Source organism: Mustelus asterias, unplaced genomic scaffold (genome assembly GCF_964213995.1).
Source record: "Mustelus asterias unplaced genomic scaffold, sMusAst1.hap1.1 HAP1_SCAFFOLD_3589, whole genome shotgun sequence".
In the NCBI taxonomy this organism is placed as follows: domain Eukaryota; kingdom Metazoa; phylum Chordata; class Chondrichthyes; order Carcharhiniformes; family Triakidae; genus Mustelus; species Mustelus asterias.
This window is the reverse complement of record NW_027593534.1, coordinates 4049-30746: the sequence shown is the minus strand read 5'-3', so window position 1 is coordinate 30746 and position 26698 is coordinate 4049. Positions and strand designations below refer to the sequence as shown.

The 26698-nt window shown below is 58.2% G+C and overlaps 1 protein-coding gene across 1 annotated transcript; it reads left to right on the top strand.

Moving 5' to 3' along the window:
- Positions 1–39: 39 nt before the first annotated feature.
- On the top strand, positions 40–25075 carry LOC144490674 (uncharacterized; the record flags this gene model as incomplete). Its single annotated transcript, XM_078208375.1, has 9 exons — positions 40–120; positions 5913–5991; positions 11955–12025; positions 14918–15118; positions 16261–16348; positions 19610–19752; positions 20821–21033; positions 21847–21925; positions 24957–25075. Coding segments are annotated over 9 exons (1074 nt in total), but the record flags the coding sequence as incomplete, so codon positions are not given.
- Positions 25076–26698: the final 1623 nt, after the last annotated feature.

Genomic DNA, 26698 nt, shown 5'->3' with positions numbered 1-26698 from the left:
TGGGAGGTTTAATGGTGTTGTATCTCCTGTTGCAGACACCCACTGGTACAAGCCATCTTTAACCGGGACCGGGAGGAGGTCCGCTCACTCATAAATGAGAATGAAGATATCAATGTGTTGGTATGTGGGAGCTGGAAACATATCGCCCATTCCTTCACTGCTTCTGGGGTCAAAATCCTGGAGCTCCCTCCCTAACAGCACCGTGGGTGTACCTACACCACACACACACACACGGGACTGACTGATATCCAATCGCAATCCTGGAACTCCCTTCCTAACAGCGCCGTGGGTGTACCTACACCACACACACACACACGGGGACTGACGGATATCCAATCACAATCCTGGAACTCCCTCCCTAACAGCGCTGTGGGTGTACCTACACCACACACACACGGGAAATTGCCCTGCCTCCCTCTCTCTGGCTCTGCTTCTCACTCTGGCCCCGCCCCCTGTGGGAGGGTCTCTCTCTGGCCCCCCCCCTCACACCCCCGTCCCCCCCCTCACACCCCCGTCTCCCCCCTCACACCCCCGTCTCCCCCCCTCACACCCCCGTCTCCCCCCTCACACCCCCGTCTCCCCCCCTCACACCCCCCGTCTCCCCCCCTCACACCCCCGTCTCCCCCCCTCACACCCCCGTCTCCCCCCCTCACACCCCCGTCTCCCCCCTCACACCCCCGTCTCCCCCCCTCACACCCCCGTCTCCCCCCCTCACACCCCCGTCTCCCCCCCTCACACCCCCGTCTCCCCCCCTCACACCCCCGTCTCCCCCCCTCACACCCCCGTCTCCCCCCCTCACACCCCCGTCTCCCCCCCTCACACCCCCGTCTCCCCCCCTCACACCCCCGTCTCCCCCCTCACACCCCCGTCTCCCCCCCTCACACCCCCGTCTCCCCCCCTCACACCCCCGTCTCCCCCCCTCACACCCCCGTCTCCCCCCCTCACACCCCCGTCTCCCCCCCTCACACCCCCGTCTCCCCCCCTCACACCCCCGTCTCCCCCCCTCACACCCCCGTCTCCCCCCCTCACACCCCCGTCTCCCCCCCTCACACCCCCGTCTCCCCCCCTCACACCCCCGTCTCCCCCCCTCACACCCCCGTCTCCCCCCCTCACACCCCCGTCTCCCCCCCTCACACCCCCGTCTCCCCCCCTCACACCCCCGTCTCCCCCCCTCACACCCCCGTCTCCCCCCCTCACACCCCCGTCTCCCCCCCTCACACCCCCGTCTCCCCCCCTCACACCCCCGTCTCCCCCCCTCCACCCCCGTCTCCCCCCCTCACACCCCCGTCTCCCCCCCTCACACCCCCGTCTCCCCCACTCACACCCCCGTCTCCCCCCCTCACACCCCCGTCTCCCCCCCTCACACCCCCGTCTCCCCCCCTCACACCCCCGTCTCCCCCCCTCACACCCCCCTCCCCCCCCTCACACCCCCCTCCCCCCCCCTCGGCCCCCTCTCCCCCTCCCTCGGCCCCCTCTCCCCCCCCCCCCCCCCGGCCCCCTCTCCCCCCCCCCCCCGGCCCCCCTCTCCCCCCCCCCCCGGCCCCCTCTCCCCCCCCCCCCCCCCCCCCCCCCCCCGGCCCCCTCTCCCCCCCCCCCGGCCCCCTCTCCCCCCCCCCCCGGCCCCCTCTCCCCCCCCCCCCCGGCCCCCTCTCCACCCCCCCGGCCCCCTCTCCACCCCCCCGGCCCCCTCTCCACCCCCCCGGCCCCCTCTCCACCCCCCCGGCTCCCTCTCCACCCCCCCGGCCCCCTCTCCACCCCCCCCCCCCCCTCTCCACCCCCCCCGGCCCCCTCTCCACCCCCCCGGCCCCCTCTCCACCCCCCCGGCCCCCTCTCCACCCCCCCGGCCCCCTCTCCACCCCCCCGGCCCCCTCTCCCCCCCCCCGGCCCCCTCTCCCCCCCCCCCCGGCCCCCTCTCCACCCCCCCGGCCCCCTCTCCACCCCCCCGGCCCCCTCTCCACCCCCCCGGCCCCCTCTCCACCCCCCCGGCCCCCTCTCCACCCCCCCGGCCCCCTCTCCACCCCCCCGGCCCCCTCTCCACCCCCCCCGGCCCCCTCTCCACCCCCCCGGCCCCCTCTCCACCCCCCCGGCCCCCTCTCCACCCCCCCGGCCCCCTCTCCACCCCCCCGGCCCCCTCTCCCCCCCCTCCCCCCCCCCGGCCCCCTCTCCCCCCCCCCCCCCCGGCCCCCTCTCCACCCCCCCGGCCCCCTCTCCACCCCCCCGGCCCCCTCTCCACCCCCCCGGCCCCCTCTCCAACCCCCCGGCCCCCTCTCCACCCCCCCGGCCCCCTCTCCACCCCCCCGGCCCCCTCTCCACCCCCCCGGCCCCCTCTCCACCCCCCCGCCCCCTCTCCACCCCCCCGGCCCCCTCTCCACCCCCCCGGCCCCCTCTCCACCCCCCCCCCCCCTCTCCACCCCCCCCCCCCCTCTCCACCCCCCCGGCCCCCTCTCCACCCCCCCGGCCCCCTCTCCACCCCCCCGGCCCCCTCTCCACCCCCCCGGCCCCCTCTCCACCCCCCCCGGCCCCCTCTCCACCCCCCCGGCCCCCTCTCCACCCCCCCGGCCCCCTCTCCACCCCCCCGGCCCCCTCTCCACCCCCCCGGCCCCCTCTCCACCCCCCCGGCCCCCTCTCCCCCCCCTCCCCCCCCCCGGCCCCCCTCCCCCCCCCCCCCCCGGCCCCCTCTCCACCCCCCCGGCCCCCTCTCCACCCCCCCGGCCCCCTCTCCACCCCCCCGGCCCCCTCTCCACCCCCCCGGCCCCCTCTCCACCCCCCGGCCCCCTCACCCCCCCCCCCCCCCCCCCCCCCCCCCACCAGCCCCCTCTCCTCCCCCCCCCCCCCCCCCCCCCGGCCCCCTCCTCCCCCCCCCCCCCCCCCCCCGGCCCCCTCCCCCCCCCTCGGCCCCCTCTCCCCACCCTCAGACCCCTCTCCCTGCCTTTCTCACATTGACGCACTCCTTTTCCTTGCAGTGTCACCTGATGTTCGCTCAAAATTGTTATTCCCGTCTTCAGTCTTGTTTCTGACTGCGTTGTTTGCATATTCTCATTAATTTCTATCCTGTGTTGGGGCCCTTCGGCCCATCACCCGCTGATAACCCAAGCTGCTACACCTGTCGTTTCCTATCCAATGCCCGCGTGTTACCCAGGCCTGACTTCACTCCCAGTAGGTGTCTCAGTATCGGTGAGCGTGCGTGATCCCACGGCTGACTACACCACCCACTGGGGGGGGCATTGCTCCCCAAGACAGGGCAGCAACAATCATAACCGCTGTGGAGGAGGGAAGAATGTCGGCCGAGGCAGGCGGCACAGCACTGCTGCCTCCCAGCGCCAGGGACCCGGGTTCGATTCCCAGCTCGGGTCACTGTCTGTGTGGAGTCTGCATGTTCTCCCCGTGTCTGCGTGGGTTTCCTCCGGGTGCTCCGGTTTCCTCCCACACTCCAAAGATGTGCAGGTTAGGGGGATTGGCCATGCTAAATTCTCCCTTAGTGTCCAAAGATGTGTTGGTTAGGGTGGATTGGCCATGCTAAATTGCCCCTTAGTGTCCAAAGATGTGTAGATTAGGGTGGATTGGCCATGCTAAATTGTCCCTTAGTGTCCAAAGATGTGTAGGTTAGGGTGGATTGGCCATGCTAAATTGTCCCTTAGTGTCCAAAGATGTGTAGGTTAGGTGGATTGGCCATGCTAAATTGTCCCTTAGTGTCCAAAGATGTGCAGGTTAGGTGGATTGGCCGTGCTAAATTGTCCCTTAGAAATCATAGAATCATAGAAACCCTACAGTGCAGAAGGAGGCCATTCGGCCCATCGAGTCTGCACCGACCACAATCCCACCCAGGCCCTACCCCCACATATTTTACCCACTAATCCCTCTAACCTACGCATCCCAGGACTCTTAAGGGGCAATTTTTTAAACCTGGCCAATTAACCTAACCCGCACATCTTTGGACTGTGGGAGGAAACCGGAGCACCCAGAGGAAACCCACGCAGACACGAGGAGAATGTGCAAACTCCACACAGGCAGTGACCCAAGCCGGGAATCGAACCCGGGACCCTGGAGCTGTGAAGCAGCAGTGCTAACCACTGTGCTACCGTGCCGCCCTTAGTGTCCAAAGATGTGTAGGTTCGGGTGGATTGGCCATGCTAAATTGTCCCTTAGTGTCCAAAGATGTGCTGGTTAGGGGGATTGGCCATGCTAAATTGTCCCTTAGTGTCCAAAGATGTGTAGGTTCGGTGGATTGGCCATGCTAAATTGCCCCTTAGCGTCCAAAGATGTGTAGGTTAGGGGGATTGGCCATGCTAAATTCTCCCTCAGTGTCCAAAGATGTGTAGGTTAGGGGGATTGGCCATGCTAAATTGCCCCTTAGTGTCCAAAGATGTCTAGGTTAGGTGGATTGGCCATGCTAAATTGTCCCTTTGTGTCCAAAGATGTGCAGGTTAGGGTGGATTGGCCATGCTAAATTGCCCCTTAGTGTCCAAAGATGTGTAGGTTAGGTGGATTGGCCATGCTAAATTGTCCCTTCGTGTCCAAAGATGTGCAGGTTAGGGTGGATTGGCCATGCTAAATTGCCCCTTAGTATCCAAAGATGTGTAGGTTAGGTGGATTGGCCATGCTAAATTGTCCCTTAGTGTCCAAAGATGTGCTGGTTAGGGGGATTGGCCATGCTAAATTGTCCCTTAGTGTCCAAAGATGTGTAGGTTAGGTGGATTGGCCATGCTAAATTGTCCCTTCGTGTCCAAAGATGTGCAGGTTAGGGTGGATTGGCCATGCTAAATTGCCCCTTAGTATCCAAAGATGTGTAGGTTAGGTGGATTGGCCATGCTAAATTGTCCCTTAGTGTCCAAAGATGTGCTGGTTAGGGGGATTGGCCATGCTAAATTGTCCCTTAGTGTCCAAAGATGTGTAGGTTCGGTGGATTGGCCATGCTAAATTGCCCCTTAGCGTCCAAAGATGTGTAGGTTAGGGGGATTGGCCATGCTAAATTCTCCCTCAGTGTCCAAAGATGTGTAGGTTAGGGGGATTGGCCATGCTAAATTGCCCCTTAGTGTCCAAAGATGTCTAGGTTAGGTGGATTGGCCATGCTAAATTGTCCCTTTGTGTCCAAAGATGTGCAGGTTAGGGTGGATTGGCCATGCTAAATTGCCCCTTAGTGTCCAAAGATGTGTAGGTTAGGTGGATTGGCCATGCTAAATTGTCCCTTCGTGTCCAAAGATGTGCAGGTTAGGGTGGATTGGCCATGCTAAATTGCCCCTTAGTATCCAAAGATGTGTAGGTTAGGTGGATTGGCCATGCTAAATTGCCCCTTAGTGTCCAAAGATGTGTAGGTTAGGGGGATTGGCCATGCTAAATTGTCCCTTAGTGTCCAAAGATGTGTAGGTTAGGGTGGATTGGCCATGCTAAATTCTCCCTCAGTGTCCAAAGATGTGCAGGTTAGGTGGATTGGCCATGCTAAATTGTCCCTTAGTGTCCAAAGATGTGTAGGTTAGGGTGGATTGGCCATGCTAAATTGCCCCTTAGTGTCCAAAGATGTGTAGGTTAGGGTGGATTGGCCATGCTAAATTGCCCCTTAGTGTCCAAAGATGTGTAGGTTAGGGTGGATTGGCCGTGCTAAATTGTCCCTTAGTGTCCAAAGATGTGTAGGTTAGGGTGGATTGGCCATGCTAAATTGTCCCTTAGTCTCAGGGAGGTTAACAGGGTAAATATGTGGGGTTCATTTGGAATGTGACTTTTTCCAGATGTATTGGTTTATATTCCCCTGGGGATGTGGGGTGGGGGAACGGGGAGTTTCCCCCCCTCCCGCCCTCGCGGACACTACCCGACCTGCTGGGTGTTTCCACCACATTGTGTTTTCACAGCTGTGTCCCGGTGCCGCGGGCTGTGCGGGGGGGAACATGCTGTAAATATCTTCCTCTTTCTGTTGACAGGATCAGGAGAAGCGAACCCCACTCCACGCCGCTGCTTACCTGGGTGACGTGCAGATAATAGATGTCCTCATTCAGTCTGGTAAGGCGCTGGTTCTCTGCGGCTGACCGTGAGGCTTTCCTTCCTTCCGTGCGTGTCACCCTGTGTCACCCTGCCTCGAGTTCCCCTGCCACGCTGCTCCCCTCGGTCTCTCCGTTTTGTTTAGCCTCCCCTCACGGCTGGGGTCTGGGGTGGGGATTTGCCAGAGTTGCCATCACGGCATGGAGAGGTGGACAACGGGAACGTTGATTTGATTTATTATTGTCACGTGTATTGGGATACGGTGAAAAGTATTGTTTCTTGCGCGCTGTACAGACAAAGCATACCGTTCATAGAGAAGGAAAAGAGAGGGTGCAGAATGTAGTGTTACAGTCACAGCTAGGGTGTAGAGAAAGATCAACTTAATGCGAGGGAGGTCCATTCAAAAGTCTGACGGCAGCAGCAGGGAAGAAGCTGTTCTTGAGTCGGTCGGTCCGTGACCTCAGACTTTTGTATCTTTTTCCCCCGACGGAAGAAGGTGGAAGAGAGAATGTCCGGGGTGCGTGGGAGTTTGCACATTCTTCTCGTGTCTGCGTGGGTTTCCTCCGAGTGCTCCGGTTTCCTCCCACAGTCCAAAGATGTGCGGGTTAGGTTGATTGGCCAGGTTAAAAAAAAATTGCCCCTGGGATGCGTAGGTTAGAGGGATTAGCGGGTAAAATATGTGGGGGTAGGGCCTGGGTGGGATTGTGGTCGGTGCAGACTCGATGGGCCGAATGGCCTCCTTCTGCACTGTAGGGTTTCTATGATTCTATGAGTCCTTAAATTATGCTGGTTGTTTTCCAGCGGGAAGTGTAGACAGAGTCAATGGATGGGAGGCTGGTTTGCGTGATGGGACTGGGCTACGTTCACACACACACGACCCTTTGTAGTTCCTTGCGGTCTTGGGCTTTTCCCCCCGAGGCAGCGGGAAGTGTAGACGGAGTCAATGGATGGGGGGCTGGTTTGCCTGATGGGACTGGGCTACATTCACGACCTTTTGTAGTTCCTTGCGGTCTTGGGCAGAGCAGGAGCCCCCAGACCAAGCTGTGATACACCCGGAAAGGATGCTTTCTATGGTGCGTCTGTAAAAGTTGGTGAGAGTCGTAGCGGACATGACAAATTTCCTTAGTCTTCTGAGAAAGTAGAGGCGTTGGTGGGGCTTTCTTAACTATAGTGTCGGCGTGGGGGGGACCAGGACAGGTTGTTGGTGATCTGGACACCTAAAAACTTGAAGCCCTCGACGCTTTCTAGTTCGTCCCCGTTGATGTAGACAGGGGCATGTTCTCCTCTCCGCTTCCTGGAGTCGATGACAATCTCCTTGGTCTTGTTGACATTGAGGGAGAGATTATTGTCACCGCGCCAGTTCACCAGATTCTCTATCTCATTCCTGTTCTCTGTCTCAGGTACAGAGCAGGCAGTTGGATGGTCTGAGGGTGAAGAGCGGGCTAGCTCAGGCTCCCCTGCAGTCGTTAAAGTGAAGTCTAGCCGTGGGCACCAGTGTTCCCCACTTCAATTAAACTTGGGTTCACTTAGTGAGTCTGGCTGGGAGCTCACAGCCCGCACCCCACTGCCCCGCGGGTAGCAGCGATGGTTTAACTGGTTCATCCAAAATGGCCACTTATCTACCTGCCCCACCGCTAGAGCCAGAATTAAAACAAAACTTCAACAGAAACCCCAGGACAATTGATTTATGATAAAACAAATCCTCGTTTGCTTAAGAGGGCGGCACAGTGGGTTAGCACTGCTACCTCACAGCGCCAGGGGCCCGGGTTCGATGCTCGGCTTGGGCCACTGTCTGTGCAGAGTCTGCACGTTCTCCCCGTGTCTGCGTGGGTTTCCTCCGGGTGCTCTGGTTTTCTCCCGCAGTCTGAAAGACATGCTGGGTTAGCGTGCTAAATTCTCCCTCAGTGTTACCCGAACAGGCGCCGGAATGTGGGCGACTAGGGGATTTTCACAGTAACTTCATTGCAGTGTTAATGTCAGCCTATTTGTGATACTAAATAAATAGAACATAGAACATAGAACATAGAAAGCCACAGCACAAACAGGCCCTTCGGCCCACAAGTTGCGCCGATCACATCCCCACCTCTAGGCCTATCTATAGCCCTCAATCCCATTAAATCCCATGTACTCATCCAGAAGTCTCTTAAAAGACCCCAACGAGTTTGCCTCCACCACCACCGACGTCAGCCGATTCCACTCACCCACCACCCTCTGAGTGAAAAACTTACCCCTGACATCTCCTCTGTACCTACCCCCCAGCACCTTAAACCTGTGTCCTCTCGTAGCAACCATTTCAGCCCTTGGAAATAGCCTCTGGGAGTCTACCCTATCCAGACCTCTCAACATCTTGTAAACCTCTATCAGGTCACCTCTCATCCTTCGTCTCTCCAGGGAGAAGAGACCAAGCTCCCTCAACCTATCCTCATAAGGCATGCCCCCCAATCCAGGCAACATCCTTGTAAATCTCCTCTGCACCCTTTCAATGGCTTCAACATCTTTCCTGTAATGAGGTGACCAGAACTGCGCGCAGTACTCCAAGTGGGGTCTAATCAGGGTCCTATAAAGCTGCAGCATTATCTCCCGACTCCTAAACTCAATCCCTCGATTAATGAAGGCCAGTACGCCTTCTTGACCGCATCCTCCACTTGCGAGGCCGATTTAAGAGTCCTATGGACCCGGACCCCAAGGTCCTTCTGATCCTCTACACTGCTAAGAATGGTACCCTTCATATTATACTGCTGCTTCATCCCATTGGATCTGCCAAAATGGATCACCACACACTTATCCGGGTTGAAGTCCATCTGCCACTTCTCCGCCCAGTCTTGCATTCTATCTATGTCTCGCTGCAACTTCTGACATCCCTCCAAACTATCCACAACACCACCTACCTTGGTGTCGTCAGCAAACTTACCAACCCATCCCTCCACTTCCTCATCCAGGTCATTTATGAAAATGACAAACAGCAAGGGTCCCAGAACAGATCCCTGGGGCACTCCACTGGTCACTGACCTCCATGCAGAGAAAGACCCCTCCACAGCCACTCTCTGCCTTCTGCAGGCAAGCCAGTTCTGGATCCACAAGGCAACAGCCCCTTGGATCCCATGCCCTCTCACTTTCTCAAGAAGTCTTGCATGGGGGACCTTATCGAACGCCTTGCTGAAGTCCATATAGACCACATCCACCGCTCTTCCTTCGTCAATGTGTTTGGTCACATTTTCAAAGAACTCAGCCAGGCTTGTAAGGCACGACCTGCCCTTGACAAAGCCGTGCTGACTACTTTTGATCATACTAAACTTCTCTAGATGATCATAAATCCTGTCTCTCAGGATCCTCTCCATCAACTTACCAACCACTGAGGTTAGACTCACCGGTCGGTAATTTCCCGGGCTGTCCCTGTTCCCTTTCTTGAATATAGGGACCACATCTGCAATCCTCCAATCCTCCGGAACCTCTCCCGTCTCCATCGACGATGCAAAGATCATCGCCAAAGGCTCCGCAATCTCCTCCCTCGCCTCCCACAGTAACCTGGGGTACATCCCATCCGGTCCCGGCGACTTACCAACCTTGATGCCATTCAATAGTTCCAACACATCCTCTTTCTTTATGTCCACATGCTCGATCCTTTCTGTCCACCGCAAACCAGCAGTACAATCACCCAGATCCCTTTCCACCGTGAATACCGAGGTAAAGTATTCATTAAGCAGCTCCGCCATTTCTAACGGTTCCGCACAAACTTTTCCCCCTTCACCTTTTAAGGGTCCTATGCCTTCACATCTCATCCTTTTACTCTTGACATATTTGTAGAAAGCCTTGGGATTCTCCTTAATCTTACCCGCCAAGGCCTTCTCATGACCCCTTCTCGCTCTCCTAATTTCCTTCTTAAGCTCCTTCCTACATCCCGTATACTCCTCTAAATCCTTAACACCTCCTAGCTCTCTGAACCTTCTGTACGCCTCTCTTTTCTTATTCACCAGGTTCATCACAACCTTCGTGCACCACGGTTCCCGTACCCTACCAACACCCCCCTGTCTCATCGGAACGTTGTCATGCAGAGCTCCAGACAAACATTCCTTGAAAAACCTCCACTTTCCTTCGGTACTTTTCCCCAAGAATGCCTCCTTCCAATTTACCCGTCTAATTTCCTCCCTGATGACACTGTATTTCCCTTTACTCCAGAGAAACACTTTCCTAGCCTGCCTGATCCTATCTCTTTCCAATGCTATCGTGAAGGAGATAGAACTTTACAAAACCGATTGGCGTACAGTTTGAAATCGTGAAGTGCCCCTTTTTACAGCCCCAACACAAACACCTCTCGGGTGTCCCTGAAAAGAGGACTCTGTGCCTGCCGGTACCAGTGGGGTCTTCCGAGCTCCCCGGGCACCACGGGGGACTGGAATGTTTTATTATCCCCCTTCAATCACACTTTGTTTTGATGTTTTAAGTTTCCTTTGGGATTCCGTTTGCTTGGATGCAGTAGTCCTCTAATTTATCCCTCAATCTGTCAACCTCAGTTTACCTGGTTCACCAACAGGGGGCACATGCATCCGCCCGCAAGAGAACACAAGGCGAGACGAACAGGACCTCTGCGGAGGTTGGGGCATGAGTGAGCACTACCAAAGGGGATCAAGTTCGAAACGGTCTTGATGTGGTTGATCTGGCAGCGCTGGTCACAGCAGATACCTGGAAGACCACTCCAGATGGACCTTCGGTGAAACACTGCCTTTGTTAACATAACATAGAAACCCTACAGTGCAGAAGGAGGCCATTCGGCCCATCGAGTCTGCACCGACCACAATCCCACCCAGGCCCTACCCCCACACATTTCTGTTCCGAGTTCAGAATTAAATCTTTTGGCCCAAAGTGCTTTGAGCCTCTTAGCAGAAGCCCCAAACCTCCCAACAACAGGTTTTTTTTTTTACCTAAACTCCAGTAAGCAAAATAACTTCTCTCATCTGGTGCCTTGCTGGTCATCTAACCGAAGTTATGTGCTTTATTGATTTTAAACAAAGCAACTTGCTTACAGACCAAAGTGAACTTGGATACGATGAAAGGTCTCACACTGGGAAGTTCCACAGAACAAAGGGACCTTGGTGTGATTGTCCGTAGATCTCTGAAGGCGGGTAAATAGGGTGGTGAAAAAGGCAGCTGGCACACTCGTCTTTATCAATCGGGGTATAGGTTACAAAAGCAGATCATGTTGGAGTTGTGGAGAACTTTGTTGAGGCCACAGCTGGAGCACTGTGTGCAGTTCTGGTCGCCACATTATAGGAAGGATGTGATTGCATTGGAGGGGGTGCAGAGGAGATTCACCAGGATGCTGCCTGGGGTGGAACATTTAAGTTATGAAGAGAGGTTGGGTAGACTTGGGTTGTTTTCTCTGGAGACTGAGGGGGCGACCTGATCGAGGTGAACATGATTATGAGGGACATGGACAGTGTGGATAGGGAGCAGCTGTTCCACTGAGTTGAAGGGTCAGTCACGAGGGGACGCAAGTTAAAAGTGAGGAGTGGGAGGTTGAGGGGGGGATTTGAGGAAAAACCTTTTTTACCCAGAGGGTGGTGAGGGTCTGGAATGCGCTGTCTGGGAGGGTGGTAGAGGGGGGGGATGCCTCACATCCTTTAAAAAGTACCTGGATGAGCACTTGGCGCGTCAGAACATTCCGGGCTACGGACCAAGGGCTGGCCAGTGGGATTAGGTGGGCAGGTCAGGTGTTTCTAATGTGTCGGTGTAGACTCGATGGGCCGAAGGGCCTCTTCTGCACTGTGGGATTCTGTAAACTTGTCGTCTTTAAAAAAAACAAATCAGGAGATTTTTAAAAGTATGGTGCTGGGATTCCTCACACAAGCCAGTCACGGAGCGATTCCTCCCCCGCCTCTCCCCAGGTGTTTGGCTGTCCCAGGCACTGCTCCGCTCAGTGGAAGTTTTAACCTGTTGGATCTCCTGGCCCTGCCCAGTAATCTGTACCGCCTGCCTCTTCTCCCCAGGTGCCAACGTGAACGCGAAGGACAACACCTGGCTGACGCCTCTGCATCGAGCTGCAGCTTCTCGGAATGAGGTAAGGCGTCGCTGTCCTGCCCTGTTCGCTCCCCCCCCTGCGGTGCTCACCGACCCGCACTGGCTCCCTGTCCACCCACATGCCGGCGTTTGACTCTCGGGGGGGCCTTGCTGCCCCGCTCCGATCCATCCCGACTTCTGTCACCTCCCGTGGGTCAGGGTTCACTGCGCTCCGCCAGTGTGCCCTTCTCAGCTGCCTGGATCCGAGGCTCTGGATGTTCCTCTTCGAAACCTGCCAACTACGTCTCTCCCCACATCCCCCCCCCCCCCCTCCCCCCAGCCAGAAGGAACAACATCCCGGCGTCCAGTCTGTCCAGCCCTGTCAGAATTTTATCCATTCCAATCAGATCCCCCCTCATTCTTCTAAACTCCAGTGAATACAGGCCCGATCGATCCAATCTCCCCCCGTCCGACACTCTCCCATCCCAGGGATAAACTCCAGTGAATACAGGCCCGACCGACCCAATCTCTCCCTGTACAACACTCCCCCATCCCAGGAATAAACTCCAGTGAATACAGGCCCGATCGATCCAATCTTCCCCCGTCCGACACTCTCCCATCCCAGGGATAAACTCCAGTGAATACAGGCCCGGTCGACCCAATCCCTCCCCGTACGACAATCCCCCGTCCCAGGAATAAACTCCAGTGAATACAGGTCCGACCGACCCAATCTCTCCCCGTACAACACTCCCCCATCCCAGGAATAAACTCCAGTGAATACAGGCCCGGTCGACCCAATCTCTCCCTGTCCGACACTCCCCCATCCAGGAATAAACTCCAGTGAATACAGGCCCGGTCGACCCAATCTCTCCCCGTCCGACACTCCCCCATCCAGGAATAAACTCCAGTGAATACAGGCCCGGTCGATCCAATCTCTCCCCGTCCGACACTCTCCCATCCCAGGAATAAACTCCAGTGAATACAGGCCCGGTCGACCCAATCTCTCCCCGTCCGACACTCTCCCATCCCAGGAATAAACTCCAGTGAATACAGGCCCGGTCGACCCAATCTCTCCCCGTCCGACACTCCCCCATCCCAGGGATAAACTCCAGTGAATACAGGCCCGGTCGATCCAATCTCTCCCCGTCCGACACTCCCCCATCCCAGGGATAAACTCCAGTGAATACAGGCCCGGTCGATCCAATCTCTTCCCGTCCGACACTCCCCCATCCCAGGGATAAACTCCAGTGAATACAGGCCCGGTCGATCCAATCTCTCCCCGTCCGACACTCCCCCACCCCAGGAATAAACTCCAGTGAATACAGGCCCGATCGACCCAATCTCTCCCCGTCCGACACTCCCCCATCCCAGGGATAAACTCCAGTGAATACAGGCCCGGTCGATCCAATCTCTCCCCGTCCGACAATCCCCCATCCCAGGGATAAACTCCAGTGAATACAGGCCCGACCGACCCAATCTCTCCCCGTCCGACACTCTCCCATCCCAGGAATAAACTCCAGTGAATACAGGCCCGATCGACCCAATCTCTCCCCGTCCGACACTCTCCCATTCCAGGAATAAACTCCAGTGAATACAGGCCCGGTCGATCCAATCTCTCCCCGTCCGACACTCCCCCATCCCAGGGATAAACTCCAGTGAATACAGGCCCGGTCGATCCAATCTCTCCCCGTCCGACAATCCCCCATCCCAGGGATAAACTCCAGTGAATACAGGCCCGACCGACCCAATCTCTCCCCGTCCGACACTCTCCCATCCCAGGAATAAACTCCAGTGAATACAGGCCCGATCGACCCAATCTCTCCCCGTCCGACACTCTCCCATTCCAGGAATAAACTCCAGTGAATACAGGCCCGGTCGATCCAATCTCTCCCCGTCCGACACTCCCCCATCCCAGGGATAAACTCCAGTGAATACAGGCCCGGTCGATCCAATCTCTCCCCGTCCGACACTCCCCCACCCCAGGAATAAACTCCAGTGAATACAGGCCCGATCGACCCAATCTCTCCCCGTCCGACACTCCCCCATCCCAGGGATAAACTCCAGTGAATACAGGCCCGATCGACCCAATATCTCCCCGTCCGACACTCCCCCACCCCAGGAATAAACTCCAGTGAATACAGGCCCGGTCGATCCAATCTCTCCCCGTCCGACACTCTCCCATCCCAGGAATAAACTCCAGTGAGTACAGGCCCAGTCGATCCAATCTCTCCCTGTGCGACACTCCCCCACCCCAGGGATAAACTCCAGTGAGTACAGGCCCTGTCGATCCAATCTCTCCCCGTCCGACACTCCCCCATCCCAGGAATCGGTCTGGTGAACCTTTGCTGCACTCCCTCTGTGGCAAGTGCACCCTTTCTTTGATAAGGAGTCCAGAACTACTCAATATATTCGAGGTGTTGTCCCACCGAGGCCCCGTACAGCTGCAGTAAGGCATCATTGCTCCTGTACTCAAGTCCCCTTGCACTGAAGGCCAACATAACACTGACCTTCCTAATTGCTTACTGTACCAGCCTCTCCACTTCCATTGATTGGTGTCCAAGGACATCCAGATCCCTCTCTACACGCCCTCTTCCAAATATATTTCTAAATTTAAATAACACTCTAAGAAGATAGAATCCCAATAGTGCAAAGGGAGGCCGTTTGGCCCATCGAGTCTATACCGACTCACCGAAAGAACATCTTTACCCAGGACCTACCCCCGTAACCCTGCTCATTACCATGGCCAATCCCCCTATCCTACACATCTTTGGACACTGAGGGACAATTTAGCATGGCCAATCCACCCTAACCTACACATCTTTGGACACTGAGGGACAATTTAGCATGGTCAATCCCCCTAACCTACACATCTTTGGCCATCCTCCTTCCGGTCTGTCACGCCCCAGTGTATGAGGAGAGGTGGTGAATGATCGGTGCTGTTTGTCTTTAACAGAGAGCTGTCAACACGTTGCTGAAACACTCGGCCGATGTGAATGCCCGGGACAAGTACTGGCAGACCCCGTTGCACGTGGCGGCTGCAAACAAGGCCACCAAATGCACCGAGCTCCTGATCCCACTGCTGAGCAGTGTGAATGTGTCGGACCGCACGGGGAGGACGGCGCTCCATCATGCAGCATACAGCAGCCACGTGGAGGTAAGTGAACCAGCCGGCGCGTCGGGACTGTGAGCGGGCGGGGGGGCGGGCGGTGCGCGCGCGGGAGGGGGTGGCGTGCGCCTCTGTCGATGCCAGGATTAGACGCCCGTTCTTGGTTACTCCTTGGGAAGAAGATAGTGGGGTCCTTTAACCCGCGGCGGCCGCACGGTTAGCGGAGGCTCCGTCCAGCCAGGTGCCTCAAGTGGCTGTCGGTCACCATGGGAACCGGAGTGGACCACTCGGCCCATCGAGTCTACCCCGCCTTTCAGTGAGATACTGTCTGATCTGACGCCATGTTCCCCCTTTCTCCCCCATGACGGCCACACCAGAGGTGGGGGAAGGAGGGTCCATTTCCTTCCCTAAGGGTCGTCAGTGAACCAGATGGGGTTTCCTTTAATGATGTTCAGGGCATTTTCCCAGCCGCCATTCCTGAGCGGTTGACCTTTAACCCTCTAACCTGCCGGGAGCCAAACCCCACCAGTTGCCGCGCTGGGATTTGAACCCCCTCCCTCCTGGATCTGGTCATTGCCAGTTCGATGACATTACACCTCCCTTGGCGTCTCCTCCCGCGTCTATCTGTGACGTTGAACTGAGGGACCACAAGACACGGAAGGTGGCCTCTCACCTTGCCTCGTCTCTCTCAGAACGATCACTCCACTATTTCCGCACTTCTTCGATGCGTTTATCCCATCACCTTCTGAAATCGGCAGTGGGGTCTGTATCCAACGCTGACCACCCCGTGTCATTCACTGTGTCGTCCTGGATTCATCTACCAACTGCCTTCAATCCCTGTCTAGACTCTCGCTCCCTCCGCCACCTTTGACCCTCGCTCCCTCCGCCACCTTTGACCCTCGCTCCCTCCGCCACCTTTGACCCTCGCTCCCTCCGCCACCTTTGACCCTCGCTCCCCCCGCCACCTTTGACTCGCTCCCTCCGCCACCTTTGACTCGCTCCCTCCGCCACCTTTGACTCTCGCTCCCTCGGCCACCTTCGACCCTCGCTCCCTCCGCCACCTTCGACCCTCGCTCCCTCCGCCACCTTTGACGCTCGTGTGTGTACATGTGTGACGGGGATGTTTAGATGTGAACTGTTCCGGTGCAGACTGCACCGAGGTGTCCTCATTCTCTGCCCTTCATCCTCAGATGGTTCATTTGCTGTTGAATAAAGGAGCCAGCGTGGGAGCCTGTGACAAGAAGGAGCGGCAACCCATTCACTGGGCCGCATACACAGGTGAGTCGTGTGCACCGGGTCACGTACAAAGAATCATAGAATCCCTACAGTGCAGAAAGAGGCCATTCGGCCCATCGAGTTTGCACCGACCACAATCCCACCCAGGCCCTACCCCCACATATTTTACCCACTAATCCCTCTAACCTACGCATCCCAGGACTCTAAGGGGCAATTTTTAACCTGGCCAATCAACCTAACCCGCACATCTTTGGACTGTGGGAGGAAACCGGAGCACCCGGAGGAAACCCACGCAGACACGGGGAGAATGTGCAAACTCCAACACAGACAGTGACCCAAGCCGGGAATCGAACCCGGGACCCTGGAGCTGTGAAGCAGCAGTGCTGACCACTGCGCCACCCACGGGTCCCGTGCACGACTCCTGTGTACACGAGCCGTGTGCACCGGGCTGCGTGCACAGGTGAGTCGTGTACACGCTGGGCTGCGTACACAGCTGAGTCGTGTATGCTTGGCAGTGTCTGCTGGCCCATGTACACAGGTGAGTCGTGTACACCGGTCGCGTCCACAGGTGAGTTGTGTACACTGGGCCATGTCCACAGGTGAGTTGTGTACACTGGGCCATGTCCACAGGTGAGTTGTGTACACTGGGCCATGTCCACAGGTGAGTTGTGTACACTGGGCCATGTCCACAGGTGAGTTGTGTACACCGGGCCACGTACACAGGTGAGCCGTGCGCACCGGGCCATGTACGCAGGTGAGTCGTGTACACCGGACCGCGTGCGCTGGTGAGCCGTGTGCACCGGGCCACCAACGCAGGCGAGTCGTGTACACCGGGCCACGTACACAGGTGAGTCATGTACACCGGGCCACGTACACAGGTGAGCCGTGTGCACCGGGCCACGTACACAGGTGAGCCGTGTGCACCGGGCCACGTACACAGGTGAGCCGTGTGCACCGGGCCACGTACACAGGTGAGCCGTGTGCACCGGGCCACGTACACAGGTGAGCCGTGTGCACCGGGCCACGTACACAGGTGAGCCGTGTGCACCGGGCCATGTACACAGGTGAGCCGTGTGCACCGGGCCACGTACACAGGCGAGCCGTGTACACCGGGCCACGTACACAGGTGAGCCGTGTACACCGGGCCACGTACACAGGTGAGTCGTGTACACCGGGCCACCAACGCAGGCGAGTCGTGTACACCGGGCCACGTACACAGGTGAGTCATGTACACCGGGCCACGTACACAGGTGAGCCGTGTGCACCGGGCCACGTACACAGGTGAGCCGTGTGCACCGGGCCACGTACACAGGTGAGCCGTGTGCACCGGGCCACGTACACAGGTGAGCCGTGTGCACCGGGCCATGTACACAGGTGAGTCGTGTACACCGGGCCACGTACACAGGTGAGTCATGTACACCGGGCCACGTACACAGGTGAGCCGTGTGCACCGGGCCACGTACACAGGCGAGCCGTGTACACCGGGCCACGTACACAGGCGAGCCGTGTACACCGGGCCACGTACACAGGTGAGCCGTGTACACCGGGCCACGTACACAGGTGAGCCGTGTACACCGGGCCACGTACACAGGTGAGTCATGTACACCGGGCCACGTACACAGGTGAGCCGTGTGCACCGGGCCACGTACACAGGTGAGCCGTGTACACCGGGCCACGTACACAGGTGAGCCGTGTGCACCGGGCCACGTACACAGGTGAGCCGTGTGCACCGGGCCATGTACACAGGTGAGTCGTGTACACCGGGCCACCAACGCAGGCGAGTCGTGTACACCGGGCCACGTACACAGGTGAGCCGTGCACACTGAGCTGTGTACACAGGTGAGCCGTGCACACTGAGCTGTGTCCACAGGTGAGCCGTGCACACTGAGCTGTGTCCACAGGTGAGCCGTGCACACTGAGCTGTGTACACAGGTGAGCCGTGCACACTGAGCTGTGTCCACAGGTGAGCCGTGCACACTGAGCTGTGTACACAGGTGAGCCGTGCACACTGAGCTGTGTACACAGGTGAGCCGTGTACACTGAGCTGTGTACACAGGTGAGCCGTGCACACTGAGCTGTGTACACAGGTGAGCCGTGCACACTGAGCTGTGTCCACAGGTGAGCCGTGCACACTGAGCTGTGTCCACAGGTGAGCCGTGCACACTGAGCTGTGTCCACAGGTGAGCCGTGCACACTGAGCTGTGTACACATGTCAGTAGCAGCATCGACATTGGCGGTGGGATAAGAGGAGAACATTAAGGCCACTCTTTAGTGAAATAGCCTCCCCGGAAGGCAGGCCCTGCCCCTCCCGTGACCTGTGCCGTCGTATAGACACCAGCCTCTGTGCCCTCCAGCCGTCGGAGACTGGATCTTGGGGTCAGTGGGTGAGCTGGGCGACTGGGAGGGAGAGAATTGGTTACCGGTGAAGTTTGACAGAATGTAGTGAGCTACCTTACAGGAGCCGGGGGGGGAGGGGTAGACAATCTGTGTGAGTGAGTGTGCTCACCTGGAGAGGCACAGCGAGAGGTCTGGGGACATATCGGGCAGCACGGTAGCACAGTGGTTAGCACTGCTGCCTCACAGCGGCAGGGATCCGGGTTCGATTCCCCGGGGGCTCGGGTCACTGTCTGTGTGGAGTTTGCACATTCTCCTCGTGTCTGCGTGGGTTTCCTCCGGGTGCTCCGGTTTCCTCCCACAGTCCAAAGATGTGCGGGTTAGGTTGATTGGCCAGGTTAAAAATTGCCCCTTAGAGTCCTGGGATGCGTAGGTTAGAGGGATTAGCGGGAAAAATATGTGGGGGTAGGGCCTGGGTGGGATTGTGGTCGGTGCAAACTCGATGGGCCGAATGGCCTCCTTCTGCACTGTAGGGTTTCTATGATTCTATGATTTCTATGAGTTTGCACGTTCTCCCCGTGTCTGCGAGGGTTTCCTCCGGGTGCTCCGGTTTCCTCCCACAGTCTGAAAGATGTGCTGGTTAGGGTGGATTGGGCCGTGCTAAATTCTCCCTCAGTGTGACCCGAACAGGAGTGTGGGCCACTAGGGGAATTTCACAGTAACTTCATTGCAGTGTCAATGTAACCCTACTTGTGACAATAATAAATAAATTGTAAACTTTAACGTGTGTCTATAGAGGCGTTGTGGGGGTGGTGGTGTTGTGTTTGTGGGCTGTATATTTACTGGGTTTGAATGGGGTGGGGGGTTACGTTGTTCGAGTTCTGAGTTCGGGGTTGCTCCTGTGCACTGGCACCCCCCTCTCAGCCCCCTCCCCAGCACTGACCACCCTCCGATACTTTACAACTGCAGGACACCTGGATGTTGTGAAGCTGCTGACAGCACGAGGGGCTGACGTAACCTGCAAGGATAAGAAAGGTTACACACCACTGCACACGGCCGCCTCCAATGGACAGATCGACGTGGTGAAATACCTCCTCAAGCTCGGAGTGGAGGTTTGTACCCAGAACTCACCCTCCCCACAGTGCGGCGCTCCCTCAGCGCTGACCCTCCCACAGTGCGGCGCTCCCTCAGCACTGACCCTCCCACAGTGCGGCGCTCCCTCAGCACTGACCCTCCCACAGTGCGGCGCTCCCTCAGCACTGACCCTCCCACAGTGCGGCACTCCCTCAGCACCGACCCTCCCGCAGTGCGGCGCTCCCTCAGCACTGACCCTCCCATAGTGCGGCGCTCCCTCAGCACAGACCCCCCCACAGTGCGGCGCTCCCTCAGCACAGACCCCCCCACAGTGCGGCGCTCCCTCAGCACTGACCCTCCCACAGTGCGGCGCTCCCTCAGCACTGACCCTCCCACAGTGCGGCGCTCCCTCAGCACAGACCCCCCCACAGTGCGGCGCTCCCTCAGCACTGACCCTCCCACAGTGCGGCGCTCCCTCAGCACTGACCCTCCCCACAGTGCGGCGCTCCCTCAGCACTGACCCTCCCACAGTGCGGCGCTCCCTCAGCACTGACCCTCCCACAGTGCGGCGCTCCGTCAGCACTGACCCTCCAACGGTGCGGCGCTCCCTCAGCACCGACCCTCCCACAGTGCGGCGCTCCCTCAGCACTGACCCTCCCACAGTGCGGCGCTCCCTCAGCACTGACCCTCCCACAGTGCGGCGCTCCCTCAGCACTGACCCTCCCACAGTGCGGCGCTCCCTTAGCACTGACCCTCCCACAGTGCGGCGCTCCCTCAGCACTGACCCTCCCACAGTGCGGCGCTCCCTCAGCACCGACCCTCCCACAGTGCGGCGCTCCCTCAGCGCTGACCCTCCCACAGTGCGGCGCTCCCTCAGCACTGACCCTCCCACAGTGCGGCGCTCCCTCAGCACTCACCCCTCCCACAGTGCGGCGCTCCCTCAGCACTGACCCTCCCACAGTGCGGTGCTCCATCAGCACTGACCCTCCCACAGTGCGGCGCTCCCTCAGCACTGACCCTCCCACAGTGCGGCGCTCCCTGTTCACTGACCCTCTGGGAGGCGGGAGAATTGGACGGAGCTCTGAGTGTCTGGGCTTTCCCCGCAGATTGATGAGCCCAATGCCTATGGAAACACTGCCCTGCACATTTCCTGCTACACTGGACAAGACGCAGTGGCCAATGAGCTGGTGAATTACGGGGCGAATGTGAACCAGCCCAATGAGAAGGGGTTCACACCGCTGCACTTTGCTGCTGTTTCAACAAATGGTGCGTTATGTCTGGAGCTCCTGGTTAATAACGGGGCGGACGTTAACATTCAGGTGAGTCTGGGGTCCACAGCCCCCCTCTCAGAGTCACTCATTAATACAATCAGGGACAGGGGGGGAATTCAGGAAAAACCTGCTTACCCCGAGAGGGGGGGAGAATGTGGGACTCACTCCCATGGGGGGAGAATGTGGGACTCACTCCCACGGGGGGAGAATGTGGGACTCACTCCCACGGAGGGGGAGAATGTGGGACTCGCTCCCACAGGGGGGGAGAATGTGGGACTCGCTCCCACGGAGGGGGAGAATGTGGGACTCGCTCCCACAGGGGGGAGAATGTGGGACTCGCTCCCACAGGGGGGGAGAATGTGGGACTCGCTCCCACGGAGGGGGAGAATGTGGGGCTCACTCCCACGGGGGGGAGAATGTGGGACTCGCTCCCACTGGGGGGAGAATGTGGGACTCGCTCCCACGGGGGGGAGAATGTGGGACTCGCTCCCACGGGGGGGGGAGAATGTGGGAGTCGCTCCCACGGAGGGGAGAATGTGGGGCTCGCTCCCATGGGGAGAGTCGGGGAGAATTCCCACCCTCACCCCGTGTGGCACTGCCTGACCTGCTCCCCTCACCCTGTGTGGCACTGCCTGACCTGTTTCCCTCACCCCGTGTGGCACTGCCTGACCTGTTTCCCTCACCCCGTGTGGCACTGCCTGACCTGCTCCCCTCACCCCGTGTGGCACTGCCTGACCTGCTCCCCTCACCCCGTGTGGCACTGCCTGACCTGTTTCCCTCACCCCGTGTGGCACTGCCTGACCTGTTTCCCTCACCCTGTGTGGCACTGCCTGATCTGTAATCCTCCTTTGTGTCTGACAGAGCAAGGATGGGAAGAGTCCGCTCCACATGGCTGCCATCCACGGCCGCTTTACCCGATCTCAGATCCTCATCCAGAACGGTAAGTGCCATCTTCTTCTGGCAGCCCGCTGGGGGGGAAGAAGGGATAGGGAGGGTAGTTGGGGGGGTGGGACCTTATGGTCTTTGAGTGTCAGTGTTGGGTCCTGCCTGAGATGGTGTTAATCATCTCCCTGCCCTTCACCTTGCTGCCTCTTTCTTCTCCGAGAGCGAAGGGGGTGCTTGTCTGGGGTGGAGGGCCAAACTACCCCTCCAGAGCCTCCGCGCTGGCTCCCGTCCAGATGCACGCGGCGTGTGCGCTCTGCCGTCTGCGCGCCAGGTGGTTCCTGAAGGGTCAAGCCCGGCTGGGAGGGGTGCTGGGTTGTCAGGGTCGATCATGAGTCAGGGGGCTCCTGTGAGTTGGTGTCTCCACAACAGAGGATCTCACCCAGGCCCTATTCCCGTAACCCCACATATTTACCCTAACCTGCACATCTTTGGGACACTAAGGGACAATTTAGCACGGCCAATCCACCCTAACCTGCACATCTTTGGGACACTAAGGGACAATTTAGCATGGCCAATCCACCCTAACCTGCACATCTTTGGACACTAAGGGACAATTTAGCATGGCCAATCCACCCTAACCTGCACATCTTTGGGACACTAAGGGACAATTTAGCATGGCCAATCCACCCTAACCTGCACATCTTTGGACACTAAGGGACAATTTAGCACGGCCAATCCACCCTAACCTGCACATCTTTGGACACTAAGGGACAATTTAGCACGGCCAATCCACCCTAACCTACACATCTTTGGACACTAAGGGGCAATTTAGCATGGCCAATCCACCCTAACCTGCACATCTTTGGACACTAAGGGACAATTTAGCACGGCCAATCCACCTAACCTGCACATCTTTGGACACTAAGGGGCAATTTAGCATGGCCAATCCACCCTAACCTACACATCTTTGGACACTAAGGGGCAATTTAGCATGGCCAATCCACCCTAACCTACACATCTTTGGACACTAAGGGGCAATTTAGCATGGCCAATCCCCCTAACCTACACATCTTTGGGACACTAAGGGGCAATTTAGCATGGCCAATCCACCCTAACCTACACATCTTTGGACTGTGGGAGGAAAGTGGAGCACCCGGAGGAAACCCACGCAGACACTCGGAGAACGTGCAGACTCCACACTGACAGTGACCCAAGCTGGGAATTGAACCCGGGTCCCTGGCGCTGTGAAGCAGCAGTGCCAACCACTCTGCCATCTGCCCTCCCAGGAGATCCCTGCCGGGACACTGAGTTGGGCAGTCGGTTTGGGAATCCAGGGTCACAGACGGGACATCCTGCCCGCCCTAGCTGGGGGTCTGAGTGTTTCAGCACCTCCACTCTAGGGCCCTGCTTTTGGATTGGCTGGGGGAGTGGGCCCTGCTTTGGGATTGGTCAGGGGAGAGGCCCCTGTTTTGGGATTGGCCGGGGGAGAGGGCCCTGTTTTGGGATTGGCCGGGGTAGAGGGCCCGGCTTTGGAATTGGTCGGGGGAGAGGGCCCTCCTTTTGTGATTGGCCGGGGGAGAGGGCCCTCCTTTGTGATTGGCCGGGGGAGAGGGCCCTCCTTTGTGATTGGCCGGGGGAGAGGGCCCTTCTTTGTGATGGGGACGGGGGGAGAGGCCCCTCCTTTGTGATTTGGCCAGGGGAAGAGGGCTCTGCTTTGGGATTGGCCGGGGTGAGGGAGCCCTGCTTTGGAATTGGCTGCAGGAGAGAGCCCTCCTTTGGGATTGGGCCTGGTGGAGAAGGGCCCCGCTTTGGGATTGGCTGGGGGAGAGGGCCCTGCTCTGGGATTGGCCGGGGGAGAGAGGGGCTCTGCTTTGGGTTTGGGCCTGGGGTGAGAGAGCCCTGCTTTGGAATTGGCTGTGGAGGGGGGGGGGGGTGGGTTTGGGATTGGCTGGGAGAGAGGGTCCCCGCTTGGGGATTGGCCGGGGGAGAGAGGGGCTCTGCTTTGGGATTGGCCGGGGGAGAGGGGCCCTGCTCTGGGATTGGCCGGGGGAGAGGGGCCCTGTTTTGAGATTGGGCCCGGGCAGAGGCCCCTTTTTTGGGATTGGGCCCAGGATAGTCCCTTGTTTTGGGATTGGGCCCAGGATAGTCCCCTGTTTTGGGATTGGGCCCAGGATAGGCCCCTGTTTTGGGATTGGGCCCGGGATAGGCCCCTGTTTTGGGATTGGGCCCGGGCAGAGTCCCCTGTTTTGGGATTGGGCCCAGGATAGTCCCCTGTTTTGGGATTGGGCCCAGGATAGGCCCCTGTTTTGGGATTGGGCCCGGGATAGGCCCCTGTTTTGGGATTGGGCCCGGGCAGAGTCCCCTGTTTTGGGATTGGGCCCAGGATAGCCCCCTGTTTTGGGATTGGGCCTGGGATAGGCCCCTGTTTTGGGATTGGGCCCAGGATAGGCCCCTGTTTTGGGATTGGGCCCAGGATAGGCCCCTGTTTTGGGATTGGGCCCAGGATCGGCCCCTGTTTTGGGATTGGGCCTGGGCAGAGGCCCCTGTTTTGGGATTGGGCCCGGGATAGGCCCCTGTTTTGGGATTGGGCCCAGGATAGGCCCCTGTTTTGGTATTGGGCCCAGGATAGGCCCCTGTTTTGGGATTGGGCCCGGGATAGGCCCCTGTTTTGGGATTGGGCCCAGGATAGGCCCCTGTTTTGGGATTGGGCCCAGGCTGAGGCCCCTGTTTTGGGATTGGGCCCAGGCTGAGGCCCCTGTTTTGGGATTGGGCCCGGGCTGAGGCCCCTGTTTCGGGATTGGGCCCGGGCTGAGGCCCCTGTTTTGGGATTGGGCCCAGGATAGGCCCCTGTTTTGGGATTGGGCCCAGGCTGAGGCCCCTGTTTTGGGATTGGGCCCAGGATAGGCCCCTGTTTTGGGATTGGGCCCAGGCTGAGGCCCCTGTTTTGGGATTGGGCCCAGGATAGGCCCCTGTTTTGGGATTGGGCCCAGGATAGGCCCCTGTTTTGGGATTGGGCCCGGGATAGGCCCCTGTTTTAGGATTGGGCCTTGTCGCTTGACGCTGAAGCGTGTTGTCTTGTTTTTCAGGTGGGGAGATAGACTGTGCGGATAAATATGGCAATACCCCTTTACATGTGGCTGCTCGATATGGTCATGAGTTACTCATCAGTACATTAATGACAAATGGTGCTGATACTGCTCGGTAAGTCACAGAGACACTACCCACCACCCCACACACCCTCCTCACCACCCCACACACCCTCCTCACCACCCCACACACCCTCCTCACCACCCCACACACCCTCCTCACCACCCCACACACCCTCCTCACCACCCCACACACCCTCCTCACCACCCCACACACCCTCCTCACCACCCCACACACCCTCCTCACCACCCCACACACCCTCCTCACCACCCCACACACCCTCCTCACCACCCCACACACCCTCCTCACCACCCCACACACCCTCCTCACCACCCCACACACCCTCCTCACCACCCCACACACACACCCCCATTATCCATCAATCATTTAACATGCAGGTTCAATCGGTAGCTAGGAAGGCAAGTGCAAAGTTAGCGTTCATGTCGAGAGGGCTAGAATACAAGAGCAGGGATGTACTTCTGAGGCTGTATAAGGCTCTGGGTCAGACCCCATTTGGAGTATTGTGAGCAGTTTTGGGTCCCCGTATCTAAGGAAGGATGTGCCGGCCCTTGGAAAGGGTCCAGAGGAGGTTCACAAGAATGATCCCTGGAATGAAGAGCTTGTCGTATGAGGAACGGTTGAGGACTCTGGGTCGATACTCGATGGAGTTTAGAAGGATGAGGGGGGATCTTATTGAAACTTACAGGATACTGCGAGGCCTGGATAGAGTGGACGTGGAGAGGATGTTTCCACTAGTAGGAAAAACTAGAACCAGAGGGAACACAACCTCAGGCTAAAGGGACGATCCTTTAAAACAGAGATGAGGAGGAATTTTTTCAGCCAGAGAGTGGTGAATGTGTGGAACTCTTTGCCGCAGAAGGCTGTGGAGGCCGGGTCATTGAGTGTCTTTAAGACAGAGATAGATAGGTTCTTGATTAATAAGGGAATCGGGTTATGAGGAAAAGGCAGGAGAATGGGGATGAGAAAAATATCCACCATGATTGAATGGCGGAGCAGACTCGATGGGCCGAGTGGCCTCATTCTGCTCCTATGTCTTATGGTTTTATAGTCTTAATCCTTATCTATTATTGACCGAGCATCACCCTGTTCCCCAGCCCATTATCCCCCAATCCCTATCCCAGCATCACCCTGTTCCCCAGCCCATTATCCCCCAATCCCTATCCTAGCATCACCCTACTCCCCCAGCCCATTATCCCCCAATCCCTATCCCAGCATCACCCTGTTCCCCAGCCCATTATCCCCCAATCCCTATCCCAGCATCACCCTACTCCCCCAGCCCATTATCCCCCAATCCCTATCCCAGCATCACCCTGTTCCCCAGCCCATTATCCCCCAATCCCTATCCCAGCATCACCCTGTTCCCCCAGCCCATTATCCCCCAATCCCTATCCCAGCATCACCCTACTCCCCCAGCCCATTATCCCCCAATCCCTATCCCAGCATCACCCTGTTCCCCAGCCCATTATCCCCCAATCCCTATCCCAGCATCACCCTGTTCCCCCAGCCCATTATCCTCCAATCCCTATCCCAGCATCACCCTGTTCCCCAGCCCATTATCCCCCAATCCCTATCCCAGCATCACCCTGTTCCCCCAGCCCATTATCCCCCAAACCCTATCCCAGCATCACCCTACTCCCCCAGCCCATTATCCCCCAATCCC